Source organism: Calonectris borealis, unplaced genomic scaffold (genome assembly GCF_964195595.1).
Source record: "Calonectris borealis unplaced genomic scaffold, bCalBor7.hap1.2 HAP1_SCAFFOLD_77, whole genome shotgun sequence".
NCBI lineage: Eukaryota > Metazoa > Chordata > Aves > Procellariiformes > Procellariidae > Calonectris > Calonectris borealis.
The window spans coordinates 397,775-414,127 of record NW_027441478.1 but is presented as its reverse complement, the minus strand read 5'-3'; the positions used below and the strand labels follow the sequence as shown (position 1 = coordinate 414,127).

The 16,353-nt window shown below is 51.7% G+C and overlaps 1 protein-coding gene across 8 annotated transcripts in view; it reads left to right on the top strand.

Moving 5' to 3' along the window:
• Positions 1-4: 4 nt before the first annotated feature.
• Positions 5-16,353, top strand: part of LOC142076650 (uncharacterized) — an 86,515-nt gene continuing 70,166 nt past the window's right edge. For 2 of the 8 annotated variants that reach the window (XM_075138951.1, XM_075138950.1), the window contains exons 1-3: positions 10,937-11,095; positions 11,390-11,528; positions 16,149-16,302. In XM_075138951.1, the coding sequence (XP_074995052.1) occupies positions 11,055-11,095; positions 11,390-11,528; positions 16,149-16,302 (334 nt within the window). In that variant the 5' untranslated portion in view covers positions 10,937-11,054. Of the gene's footprint in view, positions 4,210-5,568; positions 5,637-10,936; positions 11,096-11,389; positions 11,529-14,760; positions 14,925-15,648; positions 15,711-16,148; positions 16,303-16,353 lie in introns of those variants that run through there. The other 6 variants (XM_075138953.1, XM_075138956.1, XM_075138954.1 and 3 more) reach the window with 6 other exon arrangements.

Below are 16,353 nucleotides of genomic sequence, written 5' to 3'. Positions count from 1 at the left end.
TTTGTTTGAGGATGCGGCGCTGGAATCGAACTGCAAGACCAGTTTTCTTTACTGCACATGGTAGTGTAATGCAAATACCATTCGTGTCCCAGATTAAGTTGCCAAGGCTCTAGTTAAACCTCTGCATAACAACCTAAAATTGTCCTTAGCGCATGATTGCTTTCAAGAGTCGAGTCGAGATATGTGGCGTATCATAACCCATACCCCATGTGGGGTCTAGATTTGATGGATTTTTAATTCAGGCTTATCTGCTGTTAGAGATTTTCATTTTCTAGTCAAAAAGGAAGATGCTGATTGTGTGCATTCTTTTTCTCTTTCATGGAGTGTCGTACTATGTTTAGTAATTTGCTGTTTACAAAAATAATTTATGGGTGTCTGTGAAGTTGGGGGCGTTCTTGTGGATGAATGTAGCAGTGGAGCTCACTTTTTGTATTTAAATCAAGAGAAGCATAATTTAATTTCACATAAAACGTGCTCTTTTGCCCATTATGCCGTGGAGGGTTGGATTTCTAAGCTAAATACTGGCAGCTTAAGAACCTAGCAGTCAAGGTAGAAAATAAGTTTTCCCCCACCACCCTTTTTTCTTTTTTTTTTCTTCTTTGCGTTTTAAAGTTTCTAATCTTATAAACACTGATGTCTCTGAAACTTTGTCATGTCCCACCTAGTTTATGACAAGTGTGTGGCAGATAGGACTTTTCTGCTTGGTGAGATCGTGAGCTGGAGAGTGGAAAATGGTTTTATGGAACAAGTGTAAAAGGATAAAGATGGATAAAAAGGCTTGTACACCTTTTTGCCAGTTTAGTGGTATGAAAATTCCTGTGATGAAATTCCTTCTGGCTATGAAGGAGCTGCGAAATGTGATCAAAAGAAAGTTTTTCGTGCTATATGGATATGATATATGGGAGACGAGTTCTAAAAATCTCAAGCCCCTTCATCCCGTTCTGCTTTTTCTGTCCGAGGAGTAACTTTTATGCTCCTTAAGGTTTATTGACTTAACAGAAAGAACAAGTAGTAGGTCTTGGTCTGGCTGGCTGCTGTCCCCCACCGCTCCTGCTGGGATATCCAACCGTAGAGCTTCTGAGTACAGAGAGATCTTGAATCAACACCTGCCAAAGCAGAGGACAGAGAACTTAAGAATTCATTAGAAACTCATCTAATCCGTTGTTTTATCTAGAGCGCCGTTCATTTCTGAAGAAGGCCCTCTTTTGTGCTACAGGTGGGTTTTGGTTGGTTTTTTTTTCTAATTATTAATTAATTTAGTTCCTGCAGACTGAGTCAGTGAGCACAGTAATTCACAGGGTCTCAGTCCAGTCCTCACGCCAATGAAGGCTGGCTGTTTCATGAGTATAACAATAGCCCATAAAATAACGACAGCTTCTGACAGAGATGTTGGCAGCATCTAAAGCATGGCAAGTCTGCCGTGCCAAATGGATTCCTGTTTTGTCCCCTATATACCAGTTCGTGGTAAATATGTTTTGTTGTATTCTTCTCCCCTCGACTTCACGTGATAGTTCAATCCAAGTCTGACCCTTCTATCCAGTACAACCTCTTTTAAAACCCAGGCTGCGTGCTAACTGATGAACGAAAATGTAGCTGAGCAAGCGTAGAAATGCAGCAGACTGTCTTGCATCTTCAAGGCAGATCGCTTCCTTAGGAGAGGGATTATAGGATTCCAGAATAAATCCAGGAAATCTGTTTTGCTTGTTGGTAGTTGTTAATCCTGTCTTGATTGCTTTCTACATATTCCATTTCATTTTGGAAGATATAATAGAGAGAGAGTAAGATCTTCCTTTCTTTTCCTTTAGTCCCACACAGGCCATCTCTCTCCTTTATTTTTGGCATTCCAATAGTAACCACCCCACTTTTCAGTTTCTCATGTTGACCTATGATTGTGTCAAGAACCTGAGGTGTGGCACCAGCACTGGGCTTCTGACCTGCAGACCCGCTAGTGGTGTCCCTGCTCATCCAGCCAGGAAGTTGTAACTGAGCATGTTTTTCTCATGACGTGGCTCACCTGTGATACGTGAGGGCGTAAGGCAAAGACAAGCGCTGTTTGCAGGTGAGCGTGACCATTGCAGCATCTACCCTCAGAGCTACAGAGCTAAGTGGGCAACAGCTTTCCTCGGCAAATGTGCAAGATTGCCAATACTTTCACATTTCTGCATCAGAAGAAAAGCATCTGGCCAAAAAGCTCTTTAGTGAGGCAAAGGGTGGAAAAAAGACACTTCCTGGAGGAGCCAATACCCTGACAGAGATGCAATTTTTATGTTTAGAAAGAAGCTTCATTCTGCACCCAGGTGAAAGTTAATTGAAACTGGTACCTGCTGGCCGCCTTTCTGCTTAGGTCTTCCTCAGTTCTTTCTTTCCTCCGACTGAAGAATTGCAGTGATGAACGAGCCAGCCTGCTGAGTTTCTAACCAGACCAATCCTAACAAAGAATGTCATTCCCAGGTAGTGAGGTGGTTGTAAGCTTCATCAATAGTAAAAGCTGTTGAGATAGTCACGAATCATCTCCCATTCTGCAAGTCAAATTCTTGACTGTTTTCTCACTACTGTTGATTTAACTATAACGGGCTTTAAAAGAGCACTTAAAATTCGTAATTTTCGTACCCGTAAGTTCTTGGTGCCATAACAGAAACGTTGTGCTGAGAAGGCAGTGTAAACATATGGCAATGTTTGTATATGTTGTGTGTTTGTGTATATGTGGTGCCGTCGACAACGCCTGAGGGACAGGATGCTATCCAGAGGGACCTGGACAAGCTCGAGAAGTGGGCCCGTGTGAACCTCGTGACGTTCAACAAGGCCAAGTGCAGGGTCCTGCACCTGGGTCGGGGCAACCCCCGGTATCAATACAGGCTGGGGGATGAAGGGATTGAGAGCAGCCCTGCCGAGAAGGTCTCGGGGGTACTGGTGGACGAAAAGCTGACAAGAATTTTAGAGCCCTAAGCTGGGTGTTCTTCAGGTGGCCAAAACTGAGGAGGGGGAAGAAGACCTACAGGTAGCTAAAGGGAAGCACAGGAGAGCAGCTGGGAGCCAACAGTGTGATGTGGGCATAAGGAAGTGCTCCACTGCAGTGTGTCAGGCAAAGTATTTTCAGGAACTGTGGAGAAGAGCTAATGCCATTGCACAGAGCCCAGCTCATCTGACGGGGTTGCTCTGCTGGTCCTTCACGTACAAGAAAGATGAACTCCCCCTGGAATAACTGGAGAGGAGAGCTGCAGGGATTGCTGGGACATGGGAGATGGAGGTGCGTGATGGCATCAGGAGTTCTTGATTTGCTTCGGCTAGAAAAGCAAGTGGGAGAAGAGTGGGGTGACTCCTGTAAATGCAGAAGAGGGAAATACCATTTAGGGAGAGCAGTTACTAAGCCTGAAGGTGTGGGCACCAGAGAAAATGCGTGCCGCCTGGCCCTGAGTAAATTTAAGCTGAAAACTGGAAGAAAACTCTTTAAGGCTTAGAAGGTTTGGGTTCTGCAACAGCCTTCCAGTGGAAATAAAGAAAGTAGAAAGCACCCAGCCAACCCCTTATTGCTTAACATGGAGTTCAGTGAGTTTATGATGGGCCCGGAGATCTCTTCCAATCTCTCCTTCCTCCAAATTAACTGCCTCTTCAGGCATTGTCTTTCAAGATATGTGTTCCCTGTTCACTTTTTAATTGCTCTCCTGTCCTCTTGTTTGAAGGACTGAACTGTTGCTGATCGAGTATTTTGATGGCAAAAAGTGCTATGCTGGCAGGATCGCTTCACTTGTGGGTTGTGCTTAGGTGCTTGCTGACCCTTCCCATTTTCTGTCCCCATTTCTGTCCCCATCACTTCTTGTTACTAGATCCTTTGATAGTGCCTTGTCTCTTTGCAGACGCTTAATACCTTTTGTTCCCTTTTTTATTTAAAAGAAAGAAATCTAAAACTAAAAAAACCAAACACCCCCCCCCCCCTTCTACCTGTTTGTCACAGTAAGGGAAACAATTAATTCCAGTTGAACATTGGGTTTGAAGCCAGATGCTCTTTAGGCTGTATTCTTAAGATAATGAGCCACTCTTCTATGCTAGAGTTAGTGGATGAGCTTGGTTTATTCATATTGCTTTCTTCTGCTTCTGTTTACTGCTGCTCTAAGAGAGTACTGAAAAAACCTACCCCGCGTATGTTAGCGTGAGGTGCTGTCTGAGGGAAAACTTGTGGCAGCACCTGTGGTATTGAATTAAACAGCACCGGTGAGTGTTCCCGTGAACTGGACCTTGATCATCTGCAGTGCTAAATCGCTTGGAGGTTTACAGGTACAGGTTTGTCCCACGTCAGCTGGAAAGCTCCGCAAATTCCTCGGCACCACTCACGAGTGGGAATGGGCCAGGGGATTTCCCCGTGGGCATTTTGGATGCAGTTACCCTGCATCCAAATTTTGCACAACAAAACGCAACCAAATGGACAAGGGTAATTGTGCCAGTTGGCCTCCATTCCAGGGAATGGTCCCGGGCACGTGTAATTTATGGTTGTAGAGAGAGTTTTTGTATAGTTCCGGGAAAGGAAATTGGAAAACGTGAGTGCATGCTTAGTGAGACCTGGGGAAGGTTACTTATCTTTGGTGTCTGATCATTAGTGAAGTTGGTGTCTCAGCAATACAGCGAGGATAACGCTTCCCTTTCTCTCACACTGTGGCTGTTGTGCGAGACGTTTGGGCCACAGACTGTCTCCCTCTCTCTAGATGACACTCTGTTAAATTGGGCCCCTGCATTGCTTCCAAGGCACTCCCCCAAAACCAGACATTTAGTCTTCATAACGATGAAGAGCAACCACCGTTCTGAGTGGAAAAGCCACTCCCTGAGTCGTGCAGTGCCAGTGTTCGTTGCTTTCTCTTCTTGTCATTTTCTGAGCTCCTGAAGTGCAGGAAGGCTGGAGGCGAGAAGCTGTCAGCATCAAATACTCGGAGGAAGAACATTTATATCTCCATTTTACTTTCCTCAATTATAGACTGTATTGGCAGGGCAACAAGTAGGCAGGCAGGTTGCCTGGCCAGTGCCTGTGCGGTTCTGGCACAGAGGATCAAGCGCTTTGTGCTTCAGAGCTGTCAGGCTGGCACTTTTCACCACTCAATGCAGCTCTAGATTAAAGCTAAATGAAAATAGAAATTTTGCTTCAGAGCTTGACCGTGTCATTTTGTTCCATCCTTTTACTTGTTCAGTGGCTACGGAAGGGAGCCACTCCCTTGGTAGGAGCATCCACTGAGTTATGAACATGCGTGATATCAGAGCATCTTTGTGTATATTTACGCATGAGATCATTACAGCTGCTGTTTTAAAGATCTCTGTAGTACATGAAACCTTTGGCAGTAAAATTGTAAATCCACGCAATGGTGTGTTAAGCACACAAATCCAATTAAATCCTTTAAAGAGCCTTGAAAGCCTCTCCCAGAGAGTACAGAAATGGTTATTTGTGATTCTCTTGAGCTGCCTTTTATGGCAGCTTGCTTAGAGTGTCTGTGGCAAGTAGTCTTCTGGGGGCTTAACGCTGCAAATGGTAGGTTCTTTAAACAAGCAAATGGATAAACTTAAGACTTGGTTTTACTCTTTTAACAGCTCCTACCCAAATGGGAGGCCTGAGTAGGCCGCTTTTAGCAGGGGAACATGCCCTGACTGCGCAAGAGGTAAGGAACTCTCTTCTCTCCCTTACCGCGAGCCCTCAGTTTAAAGAGAGCTCTGAAGAGGAATGTTTGACCAGTGGGAAGTGAAATTTAAGATACACACCTCAGGTGGGACGGAAGTGTGAGGCCTGTGGCGGTCACGGACGCTTCTGTCCTGGGCTGTGAGCTGTGCAAATGCCAGCAGAAAGCTCTGGGAACGCTTTGTGCATAGGCCAAAGCGTTCCTGCTGCTACCCCAAGTGTCGCCAGCCCGAGCCCTCACATCTGGAGACCGATGTTTCACGCCAGCAGGCCAGGGGAAGGTAGAGTTGCCTCCCCTCCGACACGAGGCTGCCACGCTTTGGAGCAGGCATGCTCTGGGGGGGGGTCAGACCAGGTGTCTTTGCTGTCTTCTGGCCTTCATGTGGTTCTCATGCTCCTGGACAGCCCCATGTCTGCTGACAGTCTTTCATAAATGGGGATTTGGAGAAGTGGAAGTTGTTTCTCCCTCCTGGTGGGAGCACGCACCGGGGCTTTGTTGCCAGAGAAGCAAGTGGGGAGCGCTCCTGGTTGGATGCAGCTCCCTTGGCAGATGCTTGTGCTCGTCTCTCGGCCCCGAGGTCTGATTTGTGCCTTTCCCCCCACCCCAGCTGTGCTGCCGGCTCTTGTGAAATGGGGGTACCGAGGGCAGATGGTTTTACCACAGCCAGGAAGTTCCAGTCAACCCGTCAGGGAGGTTTTCTTCCTGGTTCTTGCAGTTACAGATTTTCAAACAACCCAGCAAAGAAGTTTTCCAAGGAAACGTGACCAAGGGAAGTGCAGGGTTGAGCTCTGATTGCTCTCTGTGTGGATTGTGTCTGTCCCTGTCCTCAGCCAGGCACGCAGGATCTTTCAGATGAGGAACAGGACTATTCCAGGCTGAAGCGAGCAATCAGGATCCCAGCTGTGTTTTGTTTAAGGCCATCAGGTGGAAGTGTGCGGTTGGAGCTTTCTTGGTCGCTTACCCTTTGATTTCAGTGCTGTCCTCAAGTCCGAATCTTGCAGTGTTTTTGCTGAGGACTAAAAATGAAAGGGATAAAGCAGATCGTCCTCACGCACCTACGCACCTTCCCCCCAGCTCAAGGTGAACAGACAAAATCTCTGGGCTACGTTGTTTTATTAAACGTGTATCAGATATGCAGCATCAGGGGAGTTGTGTACAGCAAATGGCTGCAGGTGCCTGGGGCTTGACCAGCGTCACCTGGAAGGGAAAAAGGAAAAAAGGTGACCGTGGGGACTTGTGACCACATATATTTATTTGTAATTTCTCATTGTACATTGCTGTATGCGTGCTTTGGAACATTTAGCGCTCAATACTTCCTCCTGTCCTCCCCCTCTTCCTCCTCCTGATCGTCTTCCTGCACCTCCTGTTCCTACTCCTCTTCATTGTCATCCTGTTACCCTCCTTCTCCTCCTTCTGTCTGTCCTCCTGTTTGTCGTTGCTGTAGTTGTCCTCATCCTCCTCCTCTTCCTCCCCCTTCCTCCCACTCGTCCCCAACTTCATCCTAATCCTCCTTCTCCTGTTAGTCATCCTTGTTCTCCTGTCATCCTCTTGCTCATCCTCTTCCTGTTTCTCCTCCTTCTTCTCCTCTTCCCCCCCGCCTCCTGCACCGCCTCCTCTTTGTTCTGTTCCTCTTCATCCTGTATGTCATCCTCCTTTCCTTCTCTTCGTCTTCCTCCTCCTCATATTCCCTTTCCTCTTCATTCTCCTTCTCCTTTTCCTTCCTCCTTCTCCTCCTCCTGCCCCTCTACCTCCTCCTCCTCATCATCCTCTTCCTCCTCTTTTTTTCTCTTCTTTCTCATGTTTGTCCTCCTCGTGTCCTGTATCTTGTTCCTCTATCTTCTGTTCCTCCTCCTGCTCATCCTTCTTCTCTTCCTATTCTTCCTCCTGCTCCTAGTCCTGCGCCACGTGTTCCTCTTCTGACTGTTCCTCCTGTTCCTCCTCCATCTCTTCTTTCTCCTCCTCTGGCTCCTCCTCATGTTCTTCCTCTTCCTTCTTTTTTTCTCTTCTTCCTCCTTGTTCTCATTCTCTTTCTATGTTCCGTGTCCTCTTCACCCCCTTCCTCCTCCTCCACCTGCCATCCACCAGTTCATCCCGTTTGTCGTCCTTCTTTTTCTCCTCCTCCTGTTTGTCCTCCTGTTAATTCTCTGTGACGGGGTCATCACAACCTGGTTGGTTGGGTGCCTGGGACTCAGTGATAGGTAAAGGGATTCCCCAGGTAGAAATGGGTTTCCATATGTCCTTTTCTCATGTCAACGTGAGAAAAACAACAGACTGACAGTGGGGGTTTTAAAGGGTTTGTGGGTTGGAGAGAGCAGGAAAATGGGCTCATTCCACTGGGCATCGGGTGGGTACCTGCCCGATATTAAAGCGTCTTTATGTAAGTGCTGCTAGTTTTGGGTCTGTAGGGCAGGTGGAAGACCCAGGCAACTCCGTGAGGTTCACACCATTCCCGTGCAATTTTATGTGTTGTATCAAGGCGGAAAACTTCTGCCCTGCAAGAGAGGAAGGTGCCATTTGTCATTTCCTCCACAAATTAGCCCTTGGAGGAGAAGAGGGGAAAAGTGCTGCTGGACTTTATAGACGGTGCTCTGTGTGCTGCTGCACTTCCCTGTTCTGTGGCAGGGTCATCAGAACCGGGTTGGCCGGGTGCCTGGGACCTTCAAGGCCTGTAAGGAGGGAAGAAGTCAGCCAGGCACCCGGGAAACTTGAGGACGATAGGGAGAGGGAGAAGTCGTCTGCCTGGTGCACAGGACCTTCAGGGCCTGATGAGGAGGGCAAAGGGGACTGCTAGGTGACCAGCTCGGTCACAGGGCATGGCTCTTTGCCTCATAAAATGGGGTTCGTTATGCTAACCATATTACCAGGGGTCAGGAGCAGGGGGGACCGGTCACAAGTGCAATTGTTAGTTGCCTTTCTGAAGTACTGGGGTGGCAGCAATGCAGGGCTCAAATACCAGGTTAGGCTCGAGGCCACTCTTGTTCTCCTGGTTCTCCCAGGCAAAAGACAGGTGGAGACGTAGCCCTGCCTGCAGCTTTTCTGAAGGGAGTGCAGCAGCTCTTGCCAGTTGCCAAGGCACGGGGTGGCTCCAGCCCCTACAGCCTCGGAGTCAGTATCAACTGTGCTGGCTCCAGCTTCAAAGGCTCAGGTGTTGGCCAGGGACTCAGGTCATTGGGCGAAACATTCATTTCCTCAGTTAACTCTGCTTTTCCGTCTGCAGAAATGGCTGTAGATTCACCGAACCAAACACCGTTTTTCAAGTGGGCACTTCTGTCTGTAAACCGTACTCCTAAAGTATTACTGGGGTCGAAAGGGGGAGAGCATCTTGCATAGGAGAGGATGGCGCATCGCTCTCATATTCTTGAGGCAGTCCTACTCGAGTTATGCTTTCAGTGGGAGCCCTTCCTGAACGATCATTTCCTGGGGGTACAGCGCGATGATGGAGGTAAAGTGTCCCGCGCCGAATGGTAGGCTTCTGGGGCACCCCTGGGGCAATTCTCGGCCTTCGAGGACAACTTTCAGGATGGGGAGAGGATGTCACGAAAAAAATGACACTGCCGTACGAGCTACAGATACTTCAGCCAGCAGTGACATAAACACATGCACAAGCCAGGTTCCCGCGCCGGCCGTACGAGCTACACAGCCACCAGTGACATCAGAGCAGCACCTAGGCCAAGTTCCCGCACCTCCTAGATCAGCTAGTCAGCCAGCCACGACATCACAAGCCCCTGCACAAGCCAGATCCCCACACCTGCCCTATCAGGAACTGTGCCACAAGTGACATAATCGCATCCACAAGCCGGGTTCCGCGCCTGCCCTATCAAGTACTAAGCCAGCAGTGACATCAGCACCTGCACAAGCCAGGTTCCTGCGCTTGCCATATGAGATCCATAGTCACCAGTGACATCAAAACAGCAGCATCAGCCTGGTTCCCATGCCTGCCATAACAGCTCGTCAGCCACCCGTGACATCACAAGCACCAGCACGAGCCAGGTCCCCGCACCTGTGCCACTAGCTGATATGGCAAGCGTGGGAACCCGGCTTGTGCAGGTGTTGATGTCACTTGTGGCCCAGTTCCTGATGGGGAGGCATGGGAACTTTGCTTCTGCAGGTGCTTGTGATGTCACGGGTGGCTGACTAGCTGATAGGGTAGGTGTGGGAACCTGTCTTGTTGAAGTGCTTGAGAGGTCACTGGTGTTTGAGTAGCTGATTGGGCAGGTGGGGATTGGGGATAAAAGGGTAAGGGGGACCCTCCCGTTGAGGAACCTCGTGACTCAAGGGGAGGGTCTCCCTTGCCCTTTTCATAGAATCATAGAATCATTAAGGTTGGAAAAGACCTCTAAGATCATCGAGTCCAACCATCAACCCAACACCACCATACCCACTACACCATGTCCCTAAGCGCCTCATCTACACGTCTTTTAAATACTTCCAGGGATGGTGACTCCACCACTTCCCTGGGCAGCCTGTTCCAAGGCCTGACCACTCTTTCAGTAAAGAAATTTCTCCTAATGTCCAGCCTAACCTCCCTTGGCACAACTTGAGGCCGTTTCCTCTCGTCCTATCACTAGTTACTTGGGAGAAGAGACCAACACCCACCTCACTACAACCTCCTTTCAAGTAGTTGTAGAGCACGATGAGGTCTCCCCTCAGCCTCCTCTTCTCCAGACTAAACAACCCCAGTTCCCTCAGCCGCTCCTCATAAGACTTGTGCTCCAGGCCCTTCACCAGCTTCGTTGCCCTTCTCTGGACACGCTCCAGCACCTCCTTGTCCTTCTTGTAGTGAGGGGCCCAAAACTGAACACAGGATTCGAGGTGCGGCCTCACCAGTGCCGAGTACAGGGGCACGATCACCTCCCTGCTCCTGCTGGCCACACTATTTCTGATACAGGCCAGGATGCCGTTGGCCGCCTTGGCCACCTGGGCACACTGCTGGCTCATGTTCAGCTGTCGACCAGCACCCCCAGGTCCTTTTCCTCCGGGCAGCTGTCCAGCCACTCTTCCCCAAGCCTGTAGAGTTGCCTGGGGTTGTTGTGGCCAAAGTGCAGGACCCAGCACTCGGCCTTGTTGAACCTCATACAGTTGGCCTCAGCCCATGGATCCAGCCTGTCCAGGTCCCTCTGCAGAGCCTTCCTACCCTCGAGCAGATCAACACTCCCGCCCAGCTTGGTGTCGTCTGCCAACTTACTGAGGGAGCACTCGATCCCCTCGTCCAGATCGTTGATAAAGATATTGAACGGGACCGGCCCCAGCACTGAGCCCTGGGGAACACCGCTCGTGACCGGCCGCCAACTGGATTTAACTCCGTTGACCACAACTCTCTGGGCTCGGCCGTCCAGCCAGTTTTTTACCCAGCGAAGAGTGCACCTGTCTAGGCCGTGAGCCGCCAGCTTCTCTAGGAGAATGCTGTGGGAGACAGTGTCAAAGGCCTTACTGAAGTCCAGGTAGACCACATCCACTGCCTTTCCCTCATCCACCAGGCGGGTCACCTGGTCATTTTATCCTCAGTCTCTGTACAAATCATTCCAACGCAACTCTGACACGATTTTCTCTGTGTATACTTAATCCATGTAATGAGTAATAGAGTGAACCTTGCCATCGAACTCTGTTAAGTCACGTTTCTATAAATTTCTATTAAAATCACCTTTTGCCGATCTCTTTGTCAGTGATCTTCCAAGCGGCCTTCAAACTACTCATTCATGACAGGAGGCACCGCCTGGTCGTCACTTGTCTTGCAGGAACAGGATTGAACAGCAGAAGGGAGGCAGGACGAGAGGACCCATGAGGTCAAAAAGCACATCAGACAGCTGGGACAGTCACGATGAGAGCAGAGGGAGAAGGAGGTGCAGGGGACCCGGCTGGGACAATGCTTCCGAGGTGACATCTGCCACACAAACACAGAGACAGACAGGGGCGTTGGGAGGTGGTGGCGTGGGTGAGAAAGGTGCCTGGGGGAGAGGGGAGCACGGGGAGATGGTGGAAAAGCCGGGGTGTTGGCAGTGAGGACACTCCTGCTGTGCAGGTGCTTGTGATGTCACTTGTGGCTGAGTGGGTGTTAGGGCAGGAGCAGGCCCCTGCTTTGTGCTGCTGCTTGTGATATTCCCAGGTAGTTGATAGGGCAGGAGAAAGACCCTGGCTTCTGCAGCTGCTTATGTTGTCGCTGATGGCTGAGTAGCTGATAGGCCAGGAGCATGTGCACTTGGTTGTGATGTCACCGGTGGCTTTGTAGCAGTTACAGCAGGAGCATGCAGCTGGCTCGTGCAGGTGCTTCTGATGTCATAGGTGGCTGAGTAGGCGGTAGGTTAGGAACAGGCCCCTGGCTTGTGCTGGTGCTGGTGTTGTCATAGGTGGTTGCGGAGGTGTGAGGCCAGGGGCCAGCCCCTGGCTTGTGCAGATTCTTGCGATGTCATAGGTGGATGAGTAGGTGATAGGGTAGGAGGAGGCACGTGGCTTGTTCATGTGCTTGTGAGGTCATATGTGCCTGAGTAGGTGATAGGGCAGGAGCCGGAACATTCTACGTGCAGCTGCTTATGGTGTCGCAAGTGCCTGAGTAGTTGATATGGCAGGAGCAAGCTCCTGGCCTGCGCAGGTACATGTGGTGTCACAGGTGGCTGAGCAGTGATGGGGCAGGAGCAGGACCTGGCTTGTACAGCTGCTTCTGATGTCACTGGTGTGTAAGGAGCTGTTTGGGTATGAATGAACACCTGGCTTGTGCAGGCGCTTGTGATGTTAGCGGTGGCGCTGCAGCTCTTGGGGCAGGAGCATGCAGCTGGCTTCTCCAGCTTCTTGTGATGTCACATGTGCCTGAGGAGGTGAGAGGGCAGAAGCAGGCACCTGGCTTCTTGTTTCAGGAATTACGCAGCCGCCACCACGGTCTCATGGTAGGAATTATGCGGGTGCCACCTCAACAGGGCTCGGCCCTAGGTTCCTGCTCGCAGAAGACAAGTCGCCAATCCGCTGAGTAAATAAGTGGTTTATTTATCTGACATGCAGAGCAGCTCGAGCTGGGTGCCTCCAAGGAGGGACCCCTACTGCAGATCGCAGACCCCAATTATAGCCTTACAGAGAGATTTCCCGGAACGTACCACCCCTCACCCCATCCCCAAGTCCAATCACTTAATTCTGGTCGGTGGTCTCTTGATTTCATACTGGTGTTCCTGGTCGCTGGGCTGGCCTTCTTCTGAAGTTACCTCATTCTCTTGGAATTGTTTCCTTGGTCCTTTTCTTCTTCATTCTGCTTGCATCTGCCAGTTTCAGCTCGTTCTGTGGTTGCAACGTTCCTCCCCCAGTCAGCTCTCAGGATCCTCCTACTCCAGGCTGCCTTTAACCTCTCTCTGCCTCGCTCCTCTCCCCTCGGTGCCTGCAGGCAGTGCCCTCAGCCCTGCTGCGCTTTGCAGAGGAGCTGCTCCTGGGCAGAGCTGTCTCTCTGCAGCGCTGCCCACTTGCCGGGAGCTCCCTCCGTCCCGGGAGCCCAGCCCGGCTCAGCAGCAGAGGACCAGCCCAAGGCGTCACTTTTTCTTCCCCCTCTGGGCTCCCTTCAGGTGTCCCTGGGGCTCCAGGGGAACCTGCTGTGAAACAGGCCGAAGGCGTCACGGATGTTCCCTTCCTCGTCCAGGGAGAGAGATTTCTTTCCGGCAGTGTCGTTTCTCATCTCAGGGAAAGAACTGGGCATGAGAATTGCCTTTCCTTGTCCCGTCACTAGGCAGGACACCCAGACAGTGCCAGGGAGGGATCTCCTTTACCCCTGCGGAGGGAAGGGATTCAGCTGAGTCAATGAAGGCGCCTCCTCCTGTGTTTTCAGTCCTGGGGCCAGAAAGGGACTCGGCTCCCTCCCATGCACACCACAAACCCACAAATCCATCAAAGGAGGTGGGATTCCTCTCGCCTCAGTTCAGGTGTGCACAAAATGGCCACCTGCATGTGAGGTCCTTGTCCCAGCTCTGATGCTAATTAATGGAGATGGAGGGCAGCAGTGAGCTGCTCGGACACAAACACCTGGTGACATGTGAGGTACTAGAGATGGTCCAAGATACGTGCAGGTAGCTGCAAGCTCTGCTGGAGCAACTCTGAGAGACCAGGCAACATCTGGGGGCATCTTCTTGGAGGTTGTTGGGAAATTCCTCTGGCCAATTGAAATGGCAGCAGATGCCGAAATTTAGGGCAACTGAACCTTTTGCTATTCATCATGTTCAGGGCTTCATCACACATGACAGTAACTTGGAAAGACAAACGCCATGGCCTCGAACATACACCCCCCACCACACCTTGCTCGTTCTTTCCCCAGCTTTTATTGCTGAGCACGACGTCATATGGTGTGGGATATCCCTTTGGTTTGTTGGGGTCAGCTGTCCCGGCCGTGTCCCCTCCCAGCTTCTTGCCCATCCCCAGCCAAGTTGCTGGTGGGTCAGCGTGAGAAACAGAAGCGGCCTTGATGCTGTGCAAGCCCTGTTCAGCGATAGCTAAAACATTGGTGTGTTATCAGGGCTGTTTTGGTCACAAATCCAACGCACAGCACCATCTGGGCTCCTAGGGAGAAAATTAACTCCATCCCAGCCAAAACCAGTGCGGTAAAGCTCATCCTACTCCTGCCACACAAGCGACACACAGCAGAGAGGAGTGTTCGGGCACGCTGGAGGGGCTGTTGCATCCCACAGGCCTTCGATCCCATCTCTTGCAACTGCCCAACCGCAGCCAACCCCCAAACCCCACCTGCCCAGACGGGCTCCCAATAGCAGAGACATGTTGGTGCAGGGGGCAGACAGGGTTTTTGGAACAGCAGTGGGGAGAAAGGGGATGACCATTTCCCAGGACAAGAGGGGAAATCTATCTCCTCTCTCCCCGTTTGTGCTGTCTCCCTGCTGGTGTCATAATGCACCTTCAAATGATGCGGGCTGATGTCACAGGGGGATGACCCACATCACCGGGAGGTCTCCCCAGCGCCGCGGCGGTGCCGGCACTTGCCGGCGAGGCCTGGGCGCTGCTGGGCACTGCTCAGGGGCTCCCCACTGCTGCCCTTCGGAGCTGCTCCAGAGCCAGGAGCGGGGTCGGGAGGCAGCGGGGCTGCGCTGGGGGACCCTCCCTGACAGGCAGCACCCTTGCTGACAGGCAGAGCAGGGGCACGTTGGAAAGGAATTTTGGGCGAGGAGCTGCGAAGAGCATCCCTTTCCCTGAGCTGAGGGCAAGCGGCAAGCGCGATGGAGGGCTGCTGCACCGTGGCCGTCGGCTTGGAGCTGAGCAGCTTGTTCCCCACACTCCTGCAGCTCTCCACCAAGGGTATGGGTTTTGGGAGCTCCTTCCCGAGGGGTCGCACCAGGGCTGTCAGCTGTCAAAAGCTGCAGCTGCTGGGGTGTGGGGGTGGCTGGACAGGGCTGGGGGCGGCCGTGAGAGCCCTGCTTGAGGATCCCACCGGGCTCGGGACAATGTGGCAACCAGGACTCCCGGGTCATGGTGCTGGGGCTGCCCTGAGCCCCAAGGCTCCCGTGGAAATGGCTCGGTCCCCTCACAAGGGGGGCTGCGCGGGGCCATGGGGTTCTGGCTCTGGGATGAAAAGGGATCCTGTGTCCCACGAGCTGGGGTGTCCTTCAGGTCCCACAGGGCTCTCACAAGCCGTCTGGAAATGCCTCTGCTGTAAATCAACCCTTTACCTTGAACTAGTCTCCTTTGGGAGAACCTCTGTTCCTTCCCAGGGGACCCTCTTGTGCCACCAGGCTGGCAGATCATGTCCTGGGCGCTGGGGTGCCATTGCTTTCTGGGGGTTAGATGGCCACAGCCCTGGTCCTGAGCCCTTCCCACCTCCCCATTTCTGCTCCAGCCCTGCCCCTGGAGCAGAGTAAGGCTGGCAGTCTGAAACTGGGGCACAGCCCAGCTCCGCAGCCGTGGCGGTGTTTGTCTGGGCTGTTTGTGGACACCTGCATCTGTCACCCCCTGGGCGAGGAGCTTGCCGAGAGGCTGTGAGCTGGCTGGCCCGGAGCCTGAGACCTCTTTCCCTTGTTTCCAGATGTTGTGTCTATCTGGGATGCTGTGTCTGCGTACATCCTGGGACAGCTGAAGCTGGACAAGGTGGGCTGGCGTCTTGGTCCTCCTTTGCCCTGGAGAGCCTGGACCCCGGGGAGTGATCCCTCCCTGAGCATCACAGCAGCACGCCGAGACAACCCCGTGTGCCCAGAGCTGCTTCTTGGTCAACCAGGGGGGAAACCAAGTCCAGATCTAGTCTGAGAAAGCATTTGGCACACAACAGGGCTTCACCCTTTGCTGTGGTCAGAGTGGAGAGACCAAGCAGAGAGACTGGGGATTACGCTGGGTCCGTGCCAAGAACGATTCCATAGGTATTCCCTGTGCTGGAAACGCCTGGGGTCTTCTCCAGCCAAGGGAGAAGGTTAGCAAATATGTTGAGGAGGGGAAGAAAACAAATGGAGAACGTGGGCCTTTTCCAAAGCTTTCCCTTTTCCCATCTCTAAAGTACTCACTCATGAGCCTTTTTGTCTTTTTCCCGGGCAGGGTGTCCTGGTCACAGGACTCGGGACCTTCGCTATGGTCCAAGAGCAATTCCACGGCGAAGGAGAGGTGTATGTGGTCCGAAGACCCGTCTTCCGGCTGGACGTGGATGCGTTACGTCTGCAGGAGCTCGCGTTCCCCACAGTGGTTATCCCTGGTGAGAAGGCAGCGGCCACCCTCCACTTTCCCCCTGGGGGTGGGGTGCGCG